Below are 18,186 nucleotides of genomic sequence, written 5' to 3' on the forward strand. Positions count from 1 at the left end.
TATCCTTGCCTAATTGTCTTCTGAGTTACTTATCGTCCTGTTTATCCTTCTTCCGGATTTGCTGACGGAGACCACGACACGAAATGACACACAGACACGTGGACAGGAACACTTTGTAACTTGTCTCTCTAACCGTCCAAAGAAATGCGCCAACGGGACGACGAGAAACTAGAGTTAGCTACTATATTTTTTATACGAATCGACTGTCAATCGCATTTTCAAGTTCAGCTCAATACTAATGGTGCCTTCGACTTGCCAGAGTGAAGACCCGACGGACAATAATTAAGGAACGAGACCTTGTTACTACAATAGTATATTGTACATAAACGACGGAAAATCATTGACCTTAGGGCTAATTGACATTGACGAATCTAGTACGTAACTTGTAATATGTAACATGTAATATGTAGCAGCTAGTATATAATGTATAATAAGCTATTTAATGCGTCAACTCAAAAGTGGCTCAGAGAGTGCTCACAGAGAGTCGTCTTACGAGTGACAGAAAAGACTCGCCCGTGGGACTTATCACCCTCCTGAGAATTCAAGACGATTCGAATTCGAAATCGAATCTGAATTCGGATTCGCTGGACCCACCGTCTTCGCCTCCGACATCTCCAAGAAGAGCGACGTGTCCCTAGTGCCTTCTACTTCAGTATATTATATTCTAACTTACTAGTGCCTATTAAACGTGCGACACGCGATGCGTCACTCCCGTCGCCAATCTGTCGAGTGATCGCGAGGACGTCCAGACAATAAGCGCTTAACACTTTTTCCCCGATCGGTCCATTTCTTTGTTTTTCGATCATTCCTCGTTAGCACGATTCATTCCATACGCAGACATTCCATCTTCGTTATAATGATTCGATTATTCGCAACTTGATACTTTACCATTACTGGAAACCAGACCAAAAGATCGCACAAACGAAACTGCGAACTTTTCGAAATAATGGTTTCTCCAAAATTACAAATACTCCTGCTCCCTTCCCCTCAGAACCGGCCAAGTCCCCATTTGTTGCCACGAGCCTTCACTTTTGGCATACTACTTATATTAATAGAGTTAATATCTCCCCCCCCCCTCACACACACACACACACACACACACTCTCTCTCTCTCTCTCTCTCTCTCTCTCTCTCTCTCTCTCTCTCTCTCTCTACCATTCAATTTGTACAAATTGTTCTTATACATTTCTCAATCTCCTAAGCCTAAGCCAATACAGCAAACTTTCATATTGCTACTTTTGTAAGACAATGATCTGCATATTCTAATCATATTTTCGATGATTCTATTGTTCATTATAAATAGTTGTTTATGATGGATTAATACTTATAATATATAGATAAACGTTTAAATATAAATACAAATATAAATAGAGATTCATTATAGACATTGAGGAATGGTGTGATTGCCGGTCATCTAAAGACTATCGTCGTATTTTTTCCCAATCTCAATTGCAATCCGAAGTTCCTTACAATTAAGTTGGGTTACGTTTGTTTTAGGTCCAGTTAACAAATATTTGATATTTCGGATCTAGGCTGGAGGTTAGGCTGGCGCGGTGATGGATTCAGTTGTGCCGTGTTGTGCTGTGTCGTGTCGTGTCGTGTTGTGTGCTCAATGCAGAGCGAGCTGCCGCCCGCGTAGGTGTAGCTCTTGTACGGAAATATCATGGGTTGCTTTCAAAGTCTAGTGATGGTGAAATAAAAGGAACTAAGTAACGAAAGGGACCAGGCTGGAATTATAAAGATACGAAGCAGAGGACTGCTGAATTAGATAAAAGAAAAGAGAAAGAATAGACTTTGTTATTCTAATTCTTATTGTTCTCGTTATTATTGGTGATGATGTCGGCGATAATGTAGCGGCGTAACGCGATGAAGTCCTTTCTCACAAGGATCGCTACGTTTCACGTAATAAAAAGTAAGGAAAGCGCATCTAAGAGACGCGAAACTCAGCATGTGTTCAAAATTTAAGGGAAACACTGATCCCCCCCTCTCTCTCTCTCTCTCTCTCTCTCTCTCTCTCTCTCTCTCTCTCTCTCTCTGTCTCGTTGTTGCTCCATGTTCAAGGTCCCTGCGAGAGCCAATTGCTCCAGCTTTCGAATTTAAAATAATTCTGGATTACACCTACTATGTATCTGATCTTACAATCCGAGAGCGGATTCAGTAGGGCGGTGTGTACGTAGCAACTGGACGTAAGAGCATCAGCATCAGCATCAGCATCAGCATCAGCGTGATCATAGTTTAATCGAGTTATTATCATATGGACTTTGTTATCCCTTGCAACGTGTAAAAAGTACTGAGTTTTATTATTATTAGATAGTCGACATAAGTAAACTAAGCGCAGGATACGTTTCATCCTATTACAGCCCTTCCACTATATTTTTTTATAACTAAGTTATACTTCTTAAACAGATGTAATAATAAAAATAATCTAATGTTCTCCATAGGGTTGTTGTTCTCACTTCCGCTATGCTATATGTTTCCGAGTTTTAATTCCTAATGATAAGCATAGGTACTTTTATATAGGTACTATAACATATTTTGACAGGTTTTACACACAATCAAATTGTAATATATCTATAAAAAAATAAAAATGCTAAGAATACTTTCGCTCTTGTCTCTTTGCGGTCGTAAAGTGAATTGCGACGCAGCTCACGGCAATCTCAATAGCTCTTATTGAGTGTGCACTTTAAATGCAGCAGGTAAGTGTTATTGAATCTTACATTATTTATTGACGCAGAATCAGAGCAACCAACCCGATTTCAATTTTACTAATTAACTGTCACGTGACTTTTCGATTCACGGTCACAAGGCGACGCTGGCCACCGATACAGATAATGTTCTCGATTTTTGGTTCCCTTCGGATCGCCATCCTGCTCAGAAGCTGCGCTCTCGGGTTGATTCGTATAGTTATGCCAAAGCTCTCGAAAGATTTCGTTATGGTTTAGTTGAGGTCTAGATGCTCGAGTTTGGCGGGGGAGATAGTCTCGACGTACCGAGTTGCCTGGCAGAGGAGAGTACCCGACGGAGACGTCTACCCGGACCGGCAGAAGCCCGGGTGAGATACCGGCGCCCAGCTGGAGATGGGCAAAGGACTGTAGCGCGGGCGGCGATATAGTTTTGATACGGTTAAGGGCAGGGGAGGACGTGGTGCCCAGCTGTCGCCCGACGCCCCGAGGAAGCGGCCGTGGAGGATCTCCAAAAGTCTTACCGATAGTACCGGTCCACTAAGGAACGCTCTCGATTTGGTTTAAAGGGACCAATCGAGGGAGATGGAAGAGTTATCGGCTACAAGGATCTCGACCAATCAGATGATCAGAATGATTAGTTCTCGAATTTGGCTATTGTCAAAGCAGTCTGTCACGGGGCACCGACCGCGGTGTTACGTTCAGGTGTCACTCGCCTTCCCGTGCTATCTGTTTATGGTTTTTCTAGCCGTGTTTCGATACAGTGTAGCAAGTTCTCGCATTGCTCTCGCGATATCCAGGAAATTCTATGAATTTCCTCTGAGTGTCCCGGAGGTGTAGTGCCGTGCCCTAGTGCAGTGCCCTAGTGCAGTGCCCACCCGAGTGCCCTTTGGATACCGTTCTCGGCCTCCACGGATTAGCTGCACCAGCTCCGGTGAGTCTCCCAATTAATTAATTGCTCAAGGGATTTCGATTAGATAGTTCCGATTCGTTCTGTTACGTTCTCGATTCGTCGCTCTCTGTCTCTCGCGCTATTTGCCGGACTCTTACTCCGAACCTCTCTACCTCAGCCTAGCAGCCTGAGCGGCCGTGCATTTCCGTAACCGCCCGCTCCCGTTACGTGCATCCAGTTGCGTTTGCTGATTTTACGCGACCCCAAAAATCTACAGGATCCGTTAAGTTATCGCGTTATTTGATAGGTTCCGTCAGAGCTCTCGTTTTAGCGGAATTGGGCCTGTTCCAGCCCAAGTCCCAGTTCATACCGGCTCTTCAGTTCCCGGTGAAAAAAGAATTGACTGGCGCCCGCCTGGCTTGCAGATGCATGAGCGAATTTTTTGCTATCGGTGTGGAGTTAAAAAAAAAATACGCGACATAACATACTGCTTATAATTTCGTGACGTATTTTCTTCCTACATCACTAGATACTTGGAAAGGCACGTATCAAATTTCTATGGTATAACTTTTATGAGAAAGACGCGTTTATCGAACTTGGAAATATCAGGTGCGACATAGTGCCTTTTGCTCTGTAGAGCGATGAGAGGAGGATATTGTGTAAGACATTGTGCATCTATTCGCCGAATACTTACCATTTCGTTGATAACAGACAAGGCGGCCTCTATCGGACATTACAGTTTCAGTGAACTGCTCAATTTCTAAAAAGTGAGTCCAAAAATCATATCACACAAGATAATTCGCTGGAATGACAGATCGATAGATCTCTCAAATTCGAAATAGGAGGCATTCGTTCGTAATCATTGCTGTTATCTTTATTTCGCCTCATGGTACATTTATTACAAAAATGCATCGATGATGATACTAATAATAATAATAATAATAATAATAATAATAATAATAATAATAATAATAATACTCGGTTGGGACGCATCACATGTACATGCAAATAGTTTAGCATCAATAATAATGTTGTCGGGACGAAAGATACAGCAAATCAGTAATACGGTAACGCGGCACATAGTTTTCTAATTCGTTAAAGAGGCCTATAGTTTAATTGACCCGTCTCTGGAAAGTCGAAGGCGCAATTATATGAAGAGCCATCACCGGCAAAAATTATACACTGTACTTTCGTGAAAGAAACTTCAGCCCAGATAAATGCGCCGACTCAAAGATTCTAGAAACACTCGAATTACTATCAGCCACACGAAAAAGAGCGTTCTCGAGAAGGTCCACTGATGTAACATTAATATCACTGACTTACCATTGATATGCTTTTAGTGAACGGTATCCATCCGATCTTGGAAGATACTACATAATATATCTACTACATCTATACCTATCCTTCCTGACCGCGGGATCGCGTAATTGGATTTCTTACTGAAACGGCGATTTAATTGAAGACGATTCATCTTCTCCTAAATCTCGTCCTCTATACTATTACAGTAACATCCCTTCGTAATGCGAGGCCGACCGGTACGGTCCGCTTCCAGTAATTGTTAAACGAATAAAGTTTCATAAAAAGCTGAGTACGGCTGCGGTGAGTGGATTACATGAAAAAGCTTTGCCTTAGCTATATTCTTCGAAAAAGTCTCTAAGTTTAGCTCGTTGCACGTCCGTCCCTTAGATTAGTCTCACTCGTCGTTCGATATCTAATCGATAAAGGAAAACATCGACAGCCTATCATCTAACGTTAACTTAAATCTAAACCTTAAACGGCATAGAAATTCCGTTCTTCCCGGCGATCAGCTGTACTGATTAGTGATTACAATAGCTAATTACAATCGCGCATAATCGAAATAACGTATGTAATAAGGTCCTTTTTTTTGGGCCGATCGACGTCTACTACACCTTGAAGAACCTTGCCGAGATTGAAAATCAGTCCAAGACTGTGGTCCTCGTTTGCGAACTATAATACGATTATCACACTGTTAAAATAGATTAGACGGTCAAGATCATCGTAAACAGACCAAGAATTAAGTATATTTATGAACATAATAAGAGTCTTAATTCGAATTGAAATGGGATCAAAGTACGGATGGCGATCAAAGGGGAGAGAGAGATAGAAAGAGAGAGAGAGAGAGAGAGAGAGAGAATTATTAAAAAAATGATAATAAAACAATTGAACATAGGAAACTCAAGAGAGTTTAATGTGTAATTAAATAAAAATAACGTATAAATGTGGTATACCTACGACTGTGCTTAAAGTCAATAATATTACATATGGCATCACAATAATTGCATCAGCTTATTCACTAGGGACTTCGCGTGTCGTATGTGAATTCGATTAGCGACAATATTACATTGTGTACACTTACCAATGATCAACAGATCATGTGAACAGAATTACGGTAGTGCACGAACAATCGACACGTACTACAGAACTATAAATATGTACAACATTAATAACCTTTATCTTAATTGCGTATTAGATAATAATTCGATACGTGCACCAGCTACTTCGACGATACTTCTGCCTCTTTTCTCTCACTGATGCGGACGTCACCTGCCTTCCATCTCTTTCTCTGTATTTATCTCGCTTTTTGGATGCGCCGCTACGGTCTCCGCGTGCAAAATTACAGGAAACGAGTGTTAGTGAGGTAGTAGGGGGGATATATCGCTTTACCACTCTACCACGAATATGCGTTCATCGAAGGAAGAAGATTCTATTGCGAAGGTTGTGAAAACGCTAATCGAATAATCTATATAAGATTCAGCGCGTTCTCCTTGCGCTTTCGCTTTGATGTAAATGATGAGTTGAGCAGTGACGATTGATAATTTGTCGCTTATATCGGCAGAAAGCACATTGATTATTCCCCTCTAGTAATTATTCTATGGCATGCTGTCGCGTACTCCCAGAGTTAACAGAGTGGTCAGAATCACTTCATTTAGTATTAGGCCTATTCGTCAGCGCGTGGACACTAAGAACATTAAGAACGTCAGGTAAATAATGCTTAATCAATTAAAGTAGCTTTTAAGGTGGAGCTCGGAACGTAACAGGTGCCGGCAGTCGGTGATATCTCGCGAGAGAGCAACGCCTCTCTATTAACGATGCATTATTTCGAACGAACGCGAGAATAACAATACCAACGCACCAATGAACGCCCCACTAAGAATTCTTCGGTATGATTAAGTTTTTTTTTAACTCGTAGCGAACACATAACTTGACTTAAAAGCTGAAAGCTTGGTCAACTATCAACAAGTTTCCAACAAAAATGTTTCCTACAATCATATACAATAGTATATGTAACAGTTGCTCTCAGTCGTACCATATGTCCTACGCTGCGCATCGTTAACAGCGTTAACGCGGAACAACAATGGCTCTACTCTAATCAACGTAATTGGTGTTCATCCTTGTATCATCAACAGTTCACTGTTGACTCATGAAACTTTCCTACTTACATAAAGCTAGAATAATGGACGCCCACGCACACCTAAATAATTTACGAAGAACATCTACTAGTTTGTACACGCATCTTCAAGAGAAATAAATAACGGATACATCGATACGAAGAAGAGAATAGCACTAGAGTGCTCTATACGCCGGCTTTGATGTACCTCTTGCCTTCCCATCGAGGTCCCTTCCTGGAGGCTCTGCCAGAGTAATTTAGGCTCATTTGACTTTACCATTTCTAGTCACAACGTGCCTAGTTAATGTGCCGCGACCTCTGGCAACGTCAACGCTCATCAGCTCCCGTATGCTGTCTGCGAACGGATACCCGTACATTGCGCCGTTTTTATTTTTATTTTCCATGCTCTTAAGTATTCCCATTCCCGTTCACTCGAATGAGGGACACAGACGATAACAAGATTTGGCATATTCTAGTTTTGCGTCTGATTCTTCTTTCCACCACGTGGCTTAATGCTTTCGGAAATCTGCCACATGGCTTCCTCGCAAAGGAAGTCGCTGAAGTTGTTGAAGAATGTGATAATGCGTTCGTGCTTCTTAAAGGAATACGTGCTGTAAGACAGAATAATAAAAGATAATAGCGAGGAGATAAAGACAAAAAATTGACGCGAAGAGATTGAATCCCCCGTATATAACGTCGAAGGAACTCACCCCTTCTTGAATCTCTTCATATTCTCGACGATGTTGAATTGTTGCCACCGCTTTGAAAAATTGATGGTGCCATCCATCAGAAGATCATTGTTACCAATGTGAACAAAAGTCAAGTCCTGTAAGACTAAGCCACTGTAAGTAAAAGCGTATATCAGTGAAACCCAATTAATCCTCTGCCTAGTCAAATTAAGAGACGAATACTAACATATAGGGAATGCATGGAGGTTGGGTCTCGGCAAGGGCCTGCCTGTATGCTCGAAAACTACTAGAGCTGTCGATAAGGGCGCAGTACTCCTTCAAACCCTCAGTGATATGTTTCTGCCATTCGAGCCTCCTAATAGGCGCACTGTCCAATGCCGAGAGCAAAGCGAGGTAACTGTTGAAGTTGTTTATCTTTCTGAGGTGTTTCATTATTTTAATAAACTTCACAACATATTTTTCACGATCCTTCGCCTCGTTTTCGAGCCGGTGCTCGAGAATCCTCGATCGTGCCCAATAAGACATCTTATTGAAATGCTCGGTGAATCGTGTTAGGTTTGGACTCCTCTCTTCGTTTTGCTCCTGAGCCCATATCAGGACCTCTGGTATTTCTATCTTCATAAAGAGATCAGCGTCGAGAAGAGTCATTTGCTCTGCGATCTGTTCGCTCTTGAAGTCGAGAAGTGAAGCCTGCTTTGTGGAAACGCTCAGGGAGGAGAGTATCGGTTGTGCCGCCTGATGCTGCTTCATCGAGTGCTTCTCCAGTATCTTGACTCGTAGGGCTTTGGCCATAGTTAGATCGCCGCTGCAGACCAGCTGCTGCACGAATCCCATGAGCGTTTGTAACAGTACATCGTCAAGATCCGACATCCTAACGAAAGAAGAAGAACCTCAATGCCTCGCCTACGTACTACTCTTGCTTTAATTTTTTGTCGATACTTACGTCAGATCGCTAACCACTCTGACTAGTAGAGAGAAGGCTTCGCGTGCAGCCCTCTGCTTCACCACATCCGGAACACACGAGAAACGCTGGTGTCGCCTGTGCAACTTCCGTATCAGTTCGAGCGGCGACATGAATGTTCTATAGGTCGTTAAGAAAGCTTCCTGATACAAGAAATCTGTGTAGGCAAAAGAGTTTCGATTAGAATTCACTTTGATGCACATCATCTCACTGTCATCATAACGACTTTCTACTACCAACTCATTACTACCAACCTGATTCCTTCTCGTCTAGGATAGCATGAAAGAAATCGTACTAGAGTTGTAGTCTTATTGCAAACTCCATTAAATAATAATAATAATAATAATAATAATAAACGGGACTAAACGAACGCGAAAAGGAATGGTAAAACTGAAATGAGTTTCCGTAGAGGTCACTCATAAAACAGAAGGTGAAATTGAAATGAAACTTAAAATCAATTTTAATTTAACTAAATTTAACGAACCATGCTTATTGGCTTTGGTTGCGTGAATCAACAGTGCATCCGGATGACCGCCTCGAATATCGGGCCCCTCTTCTTCAGGTTTCTTCAAGACCAAATATTTGCTGATATCCAACTCGTCCAGTATACTTTCATCCTGATCGATATCTCGCAATTCTAGAGTACTTTCCTCAACGGGCAAAGAAGAGAGAGCACTCCTTTCGGATCTCGAAGTGTCCGAGGCCGCACACATAGCAGTCTCGCGCTACGAACATTAACAAAGTCAGAGGCTTTCGAATTCCTGGACCCTCGAGTAGACTTTCATACCGTCGTCTTAACAGGAGTCGCTGGACTTGAAACACGCGCCGAAGCGATTGAATGAGTATCGCCGTAACTACCGGTGATGACCGTAGGCGTTGAGCCTGTAGAAGTCACAGGGATCATGGGAATGAACTGAGCGCCAAGTTCCTTCTTCTCGGCAATCGAAGTAACCCCTTCGGACTTGATGTTTGTTGCTGAGCCAAGGAGAGAGCCGGTAGACGATATTGGCACTTGTTGCATTTGCGATTTTAAGTGCATCTGCATGGTGGAAGATGGTGATGTGCGTGCTGCTGTTGTTGCTACTACTACTAGCGGTGGTGATGGCGATAACCGTGGTGGTGATGGTGCTACTGATGCCTCTGGAGCCGCTGGCGATGGCGACGTTACATTGTTCGATTTAACGAAGCGCGATCTCTTTGGGGGTAGTGCTGGTGGTAGACTAGAATCGTTGCTAACTCCCTCCCTCGTGGGTGGCTTCATTGTAATGGAAATACTGGAAACAGAAATTAGCCCGATAGATTTTCCCTGTGATCAGTTAGGGCTTTCAGGTTGAGATGTACCTACCTTGAACTATCGTGCAAACTCGTCATGGTGTGCGCCATAAAAGAGCATGACTGGGTCGTGGTCAGAGCTATTTCATGTTGTTGCCATTCCGCTTGCATCGAATTGTAGTCAGCGACAGAGTGGCGCATGCCAAGACCAGAGATAAAGTCATTATTGCTATGGGAGCAGTTTCCAAACATCTCCATGTACGCCATTACTGAAACCAGTCAAAATTTTCTGTTCGAACTCTTGGATTTGGTAAATAAGATGCGTAACGTTCTCGCACTTATCGAATTGAATGTAGGATGGAGAGAGCAAGAGCAAGAGCGACAGCAAGTGCGGGAATCGGCGAGAGAATCAGAGAGCGAATAAGGTCGTAAGAGAAGGAAGGAGGAGCGCAAATGGAAGAAGGAAAAACGACGATCGTAAAACGGAAAACGAAGGGAAGCGGAAGAGAACAGACAAGTGGAACGAAAAGGAGAGATGAGGTAAGCAACGAAGAAGCTATACGGAGATATTAATAAAAATTCAAGCGCAATCTCAAACATGATTATAATTATATGTCAAATAAGCGATCCAACAGATGAAACGCAAGACTAAGGAAACAGCAAACATGCTGCAGAAAGCCTGAGTACGTAAACCACTTATTGAGGTGTCTAATAACAAATTGTTATATGACTTAGCGTAATTATGTTTCCAAGGGTAGTTGATTCATTGTGGGTGGGTGCGTTCCCACTTACCAGAATATGCCACTGAATGGAACACTGGAGGATACAAAAGATTGCATCAGTTTTCACCCTAAGCATTCGGATCGATTAGGAATCTCTCTAGGTACTTTATATAGGTAGCCTTTGACTACAACTCGTCATTCTTATGACCGATTACAACAGCAGACAATTTCTCTTGGGTCTGTAATCGCGCCACGCGATTGCGCACGAGTCTCGCGTAATTGCAAAAATAAAACGAAGAGAGTAAATAAACGGACAGAGAGATTGTCTAGCGGATGTGAACTCTAATGTTAGATACCTTTTCAAAGATACAAAGTGGTAGGGAGCCACCTTGTCAATCCCATTTCAACTTTCTTCGGCATCCTCGAACTTTATTACTCAATCTCACTCGGACTCCCACTTTCACGCGCATTCGTTGTCATACTCTCTAGAAGACTTTTCTAATCACCCCCTATCACTTTGCTACTATTTTCGCGTAGACGACTTACTGTGCCTCTTCTTCAAGGGCAGCGGCGGAGGTTTGCTGCCATCCGTACTGTCGCTACTAGAAAAGTGCAAGCTGCAGGTGGAAAGGTGTTCGTTCTCTGGTACATTATCGTATTGCGACGGTTGCCTCTCCCTTCTTCGTTTGGATCTCTTTTCCGGAAGCGCAGGCGGCCCTCCATTTGCTATGTCCAGCATCGATGGCTGCATTTCGAATTCCTGAACGGCAGAAAAGAGAATTTCCAAGAGGACAAGCGTTAGTGCAATTGATGATGTTAACAATTAAAAACTGAGAGCATGCCCACGTTTACAAGCTTTTCGATGAGGCCAGAGTCAGAACTGGTGCCCATAAGGTTAGTAGTGCTGAGGGTACTCTTGGAGCTCTTTATCATCCTCTGCGAAAAGACCGAGCCGTTGCTATCCATCGAGAGTTTCTGCTGCGAAAACGATTGCTGTTGGGAGCTGAACGTTTGAGCGTTATAGCTAACGCTACTTTGCTGAGAGGATCTCTTGGAAGTGGCACTCGATGCTGCCGTGTAACTCTGAGACGAACTTCGTTGGGAATGCATCGATACAAAACCGGACTCTTGCGTTTGCGTTGATAGCCTCTCCATCTTGCCCTCTATGCCTGGAAAAAAAGACAATTAGCGTCTCGCTGAGTTTTGCTTATCTTAACCCAGCGAAATCATCGTACGGGAGAGATACGTTTTCGTTGTTTCTCAAGTCAAGTTTATAACGAGAGTGGTCGGAAGTTTCTCGTCAGATACGGCCCACGGAAGACCAAATGATCAAACGATCAAACGGTCGAACGATCATGGAAATCAAGTTCCGCTTTCGAACGCACAGGTCTATCTCTTTGCCTGCATAAGCTACCCACAGCACACGCCTCGCGCACACTAAAATTCCGTTGTTTCTTATTTTATGGTTGTTACGCAAGCGTTAGTATAAAAACCTTGCCTTTAGGCTTGCAACAACCACAGGATTAAGTAGGTAGGTAGGTAGGTAGGTATACAGGCCAGATAATTGTAAGAGTCGTGAACCGATATGCAAAGATGCACGAAAATAGGTAGAGACTTCCAGTATCGCGGATTGAAAATGCAAGAAACATATACCAGCTAACGGTGCAAGCATTTCCTGTGGCGTCTGCTGACCAAGGAGCATAGTACTCGGGAGACTCGAGTCAGAAGTATCCCAACAGCCGCAACTGGAGGATCCATTCATTTGCATGCCTGGAAGTAAAGAAGCAGAACGTTTCGAAGAAGTAGTGAGAAGTAAGAAAATATTGGAGAACTCGGTTGTAACCGACTTTTGCATACCTTGAATGGTAGCCATAAGGCTGAGATCCATACTGTCGTTGAGAGACTCATCATTGGGTCCCATAATGGCGCGAATCTCATCTTCGTCGCGTGAATGATTCAGGGCGGAATCCAGACTGCCTGCGGAGGCGCTCAGAAGTGAGGAGCAGTCCTCGGGTGATCGACTGCGCAGCGAAACCCTATCGAGACTCGAACCCAGAAGCGCGTCGCTCCCGTCCAAAAGCTGATGGGTTCGCGTTCGTCTCTTAGGAGGCAAAGGCGGAGGCAGCGGCGTCTCTGCCGAACTGGTTTCCTCGGACAGATAGACGTTCGCCCTAGGAGTATACCGTTGACGTTATCATCGCTTTACTTTCTCCCTTCTGGGTCCTTCGAATCTGTAGGGACACGCGACTTACCTGTCTGGAAGGGGTGGTTTCGGCGGCGGACTAGAATCTCTTCCGAGGATGGACTCGGAGCTATGGGAACTGCGAACAAGCGAGTTCGAGGTGGCAGTTTGCTCGAGGATCTGTCTTTCTCTAGGTGTCAATGGAATGTCAGGCAAGGAGTTCCGCTGAGGCGTAAGTTCAGGGCCGTAGCCCGAAATCCTACTGAAAGAGGAGAAAGGAGAAACATGTAATCCTTTTCAAAATTCCTTTTTATCGTTTTTACCTGTTATTCGATACAACAGCCGCTGGCTTCTGTCTATTGGATATTTTTTCATGAGCGAGTGAAACCAGGTTCTTTACGGCGTCCTCTACCAGCCCGATGACATGAGTTACATTTTCGGTATCGAGAGCCGAGGACTGGTCGCCATGAAGAAGCACATCGTCGCAAAGTTTTAGGAGCTGCGCCAACGCCTGGTAGACTTGATTTGTGGCCGAACCGAGGGTCGAGCTACCGGAAGCAAACGAGCAAACGTCAGAGTTCCGTACTCCTGGAGAGCGAGAGCTTATAGAAATACAACGAAGAAGCGAGCACCAACCTGTTTTCATAAAGGAGATAGGACTTGAGCACAGTGTGTATAGTGGTGATTGTATCGAGAACGATGGTGCCATTTCCGGGTAGCATTTCGAGCTTCTTCTTCGAGACAACATCGCGAAAATGCAAAAGTGCCAGCTGGACTTGACGAACATGAATGTGAAGGTCACGCAGCGGGTTCTTATCCGGTGAATCGGCACTCGAGGGATTCTTGTCGCGGGGTGTCCGAGGGGAGGATGGCGAAGCTGCTCTGACACCAACGGCGCTTCCAGGACCTCTGGTGACGTTCATACCGACGCCCGCGCCGACGGCGCTGCCCTCCCCGAGTCCAGGAGGCAACCCGCCCGCGACAGCAGCGTTTCCTCCGGCCGCACCAGGCGAGCGCATTTGCGAGAGTTTTTCGAGGAAATCCTCTTTGAACGATCGGGCTCGTCGCGCCAACTTTCCTCCCCGCGCTTTGCCGCCACTCCGCTCTTCCACTTCTGCAAACAAACAAACAAAAAGGAACACTTTCGATTTGCTGCATCGATGCCCTAAACGATTAACGATTAACGATTAACGATTAACGATCGTATCCACGAGTTTCGCTGACTCAAAGTTTCGATTCCTCGAGTCTCGTTGCCACGAGCGCATTCCGTGACACGGCCTACGAAAATAGCTCAAAGGTTGTTGCGCTGACTGTAACACCCGTGCGTGTCTGGTGTGCAAGAGAGTGGAGAAGAAGAAGAAGAAGAAGAATCTTTGAAATATTAGAACATTTGCGTTCTACAAAAATAAAAGGAAATATAAGATTTATAAGCTGTCTCATTACTAGCAACTACCAGCAATAGAGATGCATGAAAGTACATTCACAAGAATATGAGGAATATATTCTGAAAGAAGAAAGAAAGAAAGAAGGAAAGAAAGAAAGAGAAAGGCAAACTGCAGCGGTAGTCAGCAAGTTGGTTAAACTCGGAGTCAATCCGCTGAAAAGTGTTGACGGACTCCCGCCGCTCGTTCCCGATGATGCTCGCACCGAGCGAAGGTCGCTGAATAGAGACACACGCCCCGAGTCTCTCTTCGTCGCTTCGTCGCTTCGTCGCTTCGTTCGGAGCTTCCTCGTGTCGGGTAAATATGTATGTTAAGTGCGAGGAGGGGAAGGGGCTTGCATAGAAGACACGTGTTCGTCGCTACGTAGACGCTGTAACGAGCTGCATGTGTTGCACGTGTCTCCGGATTCCGTAAGGCCACGTCTTTGCCGAGTCAGCAAGAATGCAGAAGAAGAGGAGAGAAAAAGGCAATGGAATGCATCGGAGTCGATGCTCGTGACTCGCGAGTGTCAGTCGACGAGGAGGCTTCTCGAACTCTCGAATGAGGAATTCTCGCAGAAACGTCGACAGGCGCAATTGATCGCAATGTGGCGTCGAAGCGAGTCGCCTGCTGCGTCTTTGGAATGCTGCGGCTCGCATCGTTCGCAGTTCCCTCGTGAACTTTTTAATGTCGCGCTGCGCCCACCCGGTCACTCGGTCATCGAGTAGTGCAAAGCATTTACTATACTCCCCCGACTACTCGATTTCCAGCGAATGCGTTGGCAATGGCGACGGCCTTCACACACACACACACACACACACACACACACTTCTCCTCCACCTCCTCCACCTCCTCCACCTCCTCCACCTACTCACATCAGAGCGCACGCACTTGTCCTCATGATCTCATCTCCGAATGCCTTTGCCACAAACGGATCCAAACGTAGATCTCGTACAATTAAACAATCGACAATTTTACCAACCTATTATGGCTCTCGGTCGTTACTTACAATGTTATTCTTAATAGCTGCTAGATGTGTTGGAGGATTCTAAGTTTCCGAATTAAGAAATAACGTTCCGACATGAGTGACAGTAGACGCAGCACAAGTTCACTACTATCCGCGATTTAAAAAACCCGCAGACTTCCCATGCGGTCGCAAGTTCCCCTTAATGTCGAATAATGACGCTTGATGCCAGAGTAAATATCGAGAAGCGCACGATGAGCGGCGTCCGGCTCGCGGACCGTGTGCGCGTCGACTGCTAACGAACCGAACTTGACTTTCCTCCGCGACGCACGGAGTCTCGGGCAGGCAGGAAGACAGCAAAGAAAAAAAAAGAGAGAGAGTGAGTCAGTAAGTGCTCGTACGTGAGTGTGTGGGTGCATGGGTGCACGGGTGCACGTGTGAGAAAGACTGGAAAGGGAGGCGGCGTCTTGCCGTAGCGCGGACCTGCGGTCGACCGTCTCTACTCTCTCTCTCTCTCTCTCTCTTTCGTTGGTCAGTAGCACAATGCGCGACAATTGCCAAACTCCGCAGGTCCCTGCACCGTATCTGTACTCCGCTCAAAATTCCACTCGTTCGATCGCTGCTCTGCGAATTAATGAGCGCCACACGACATATACTGTAATCAAGTTTAAGGACAGCCACGAGAAAGTGGACTCGATGATTGCGAAGCTTCGGAAATCCCAGAGAGCGAGTGTGGCTCATAACGAGGAACTTTGTGTCCTACCTTCGGATCTGCAGCCCGATGGGGATGCAACCAGACTCCTGAGATTCGTCACGGCGAGGAGCAACGGCGTCGCTGTGACTTTCGAACCTTGAGGTCTCGATGCACTCTCCTTTCGCACACTGTAGCTTTTCACTCGGCGGCGAAAGAGTGGCGAATCGAGAAACGAATCGTCGTACTGCGGCATCTTGTGTGTTAATCAATTTGGAACAATAACATGTACACCATTGCGAAAATAGAGAGATCAATCTCATAGGGTTTTCTTCGAATTCATCTCGACCACATTTAATCACATACACCTGGTACTTAATGTTTTTAATGGTTGTTTAGCGTCGCGCACTAAAATCATTCACTAGATATTAAAAAAAAAACAGCGTGGAAAAAGGATCGCTCAAAAAATTCGAATTATCATTGACAAATAAAAAAGAAATTCGAAAGGCAAAAGAAACGACATGCAGTAATCGCAGTAATCGCAGTAATCGCATCGTATTGCCAGAAGGGTGAACCTCGTGCGCTCTTCAACAGCTCAACTCTAATCGTGGAGTATCGGCTGACATGTGCTCCTCGGTTATCGGTTGGGCAGCCATGGCCAATCTGAGCTTCTCTCGGTCCTTCCGTCCGTCGCTTTAACGTCCCGACCACGTCTACACGACGTCAATCGGTTTTACCTCCGATAGGGAGCCTCTTAAGTTTTGAGGAGCCAATGCAGCCATTGCGAAAGCCAACGGTCTCTTGTTCCGTGACGAGTCGAAAAATGTCGCAACGAAAAAGTCTCTTGTTTTACGGAATACGAGCTGCAACGACACGACATAAAGACTTCAATGCGGCGCGTTGCGTTCATCCGTACCGGTGACTATCTCAATCTTCCTCGGTATAACGCGCTTCAGTTTCAAAGTAGATCTCTTTTTACTCGATGAAATACAGTGCCATGATACAGGACCATGGGACGTCCACGTAATTGAAGGGAATATTGCGAGGACGGGAGCACGTGGTCGGCTAAAGCAGCAGCCGTTCAAAAGAATGCTGTTTATACATAGAGTCGTCCGTGTCCGGTTTAGCGATGAGACCAAAATGATTCCGAGAGCGTCTATTTTGAAATCGTGGCTGTCCTAGCCTATATCTTAAATGCTGGCTACTTCCGCGTCGTCGAATACATTAAGCCTCGTTCCGGCGATGCTCTTTCGCGGGAGGATTTCGCCTGCCTCTTTCTTCTTCTGTTTCTCTTATACCTTGACGCTCGTAATTCTCGGGAATTTCTAAAGAGAAGCAGCTGCAGTCCAATCTCGGGCCAGTGTGTCCGATCGATTCAAATATTTCATATCAACGAATATCAATGAATATATCCATTCGTTGGAAATATTTGTTTAAGGCAACTCTTCATATTCTCGATACTTTAAAAAGCCTTTACACTGTCGCCCATAGGGCGTAGATATCGTAATCAAGCCATAGAGTATCCATTGTAAAAAGAACAATTATCGTCACTGAGCCAAACCAACGTCCTCTGACAAACAACAGCTCATTTGTAGTCGCGGCTAATCCCAATAAACTAATGAACAACGACGAGGTCACCGATAACCATTTATTGTTTCTCGTGATCAGATCGCAACGAGACGAAATGAGGTTCGACTGCGCACGTCGCGGAGAAGCGACGAGACTTGGACTGGCCATGTGAACCAGCGTCGAGACATCGGACGCCAATATCTCGGAGTTTGGCTGGGAAAGAAGCCTCGTCTATTTTAACAAGTGAGAATGGTGAGGGGACGCAACACGTATCAACACGTTTCCTTTCCTTCTTTCATTCGCAATAACTGCCGTGGGAGAGAGCGCGAAAGAACGACGACGAGGAGAGGATGCGCGGAGGAGCAGAAGGCAACAACTTATTTGCGGAGACTTCATACGAGATACTGCCCACGTCACGAGAAGATAGACTTTACTCGTAGCGAATAGCAGGAGCAACAAGCACTGGTGATGCTGCTGATGTTGGCGATCGCGTGGATTACCTACTCTGTGCTGTCCGGTTAAGATTAGCAATAAGGGAGCAACAAGGTTTAGAGATTCGGTTTACTGGATTAGGAGAAATGTGAAGAAAGTCAAAAAATTAGTCGGAGCTACGAGTGATAGATAAAAATTGGAAAATCAGTCATTTCCAATGGCGCATTTAGCGTCATCCTATTTCTCTATCTCGATAAATGAAGCACGACACAACGTGAACTTGTGTTACGCAATGCGAATG

General features: G+C 44.9%; 1 protein-coding gene across 4 annotated transcripts; it reads right to left on the reverse strand.

Annotated features, from left to right (window-relative positions):
- Positions 1-5,754: 5,754 nt before the first annotated feature.
- LOC107267109 (guanine nucleotide-releasing factor 2) lies at positions 5,755-17,161 on the reverse strand. Of its 4 annotated transcripts, XM_015738376.2 has the most exons (17): positions 15,957-17,161; positions 13,445-13,922; positions 13,132-13,356; positions 12,879-13,070; positions 12,484-12,797; positions 12,280-12,396; positions 11,473-11,795; positions 11,173-11,386; positions 10,697-10,720; positions 9,978-10,173; positions 9,420-9,906; positions 9,117-9,357; positions 8,887-8,901; positions 8,615-8,789; positions 7,898-8,542; positions 7,693-7,824; positions 5,755-7,593 (listed from the first exon to the last, which is right to left on the reverse strand). In XM_015738376.2, exons 1-17 carry the CDS (start codon positions 16,138-16,140, stop codon positions 7,455-7,457), a joined length of 4,101 nt encoding a protein of 1,366 aa, XP_015593862.1. In that variant the 5' UTR covers positions 16,141-17,161; the 3' UTR covers positions 5,755-7,454. The 4 variants fall into 4 exon arrangements, with proteins under 4 accessions (XP_015593862.1, XP_015593864.1, XP_015593863.1 ...); XM_015738378.2 differs by lacking the exon at positions 8,887-8,901 and having other exon boundaries at positions 12,879-13,067; positions 15,957-17,160; XM_015738377.2 differs by lacking the exon at positions 8,887-8,901 and having other exon boundaries at positions 15,957-17,160.
- Between the last annotated feature and the right edge of the window lie 1,025 nt (positions 17,162-18,186).

The sequence above is a fragment of the Cephus cinctus genome, unplaced genomic scaffold (genome assembly GCF_000341935.2).
Source record: "Cephus cinctus unplaced genomic scaffold, Ccin1 Ccin1_scaffold0342, whole genome shotgun sequence".
Classification (NCBI taxonomy): Eukaryota; Metazoa; Arthropoda; class Insecta; order Hymenoptera; family Cephidae; genus Cephus; species Cephus cinctus.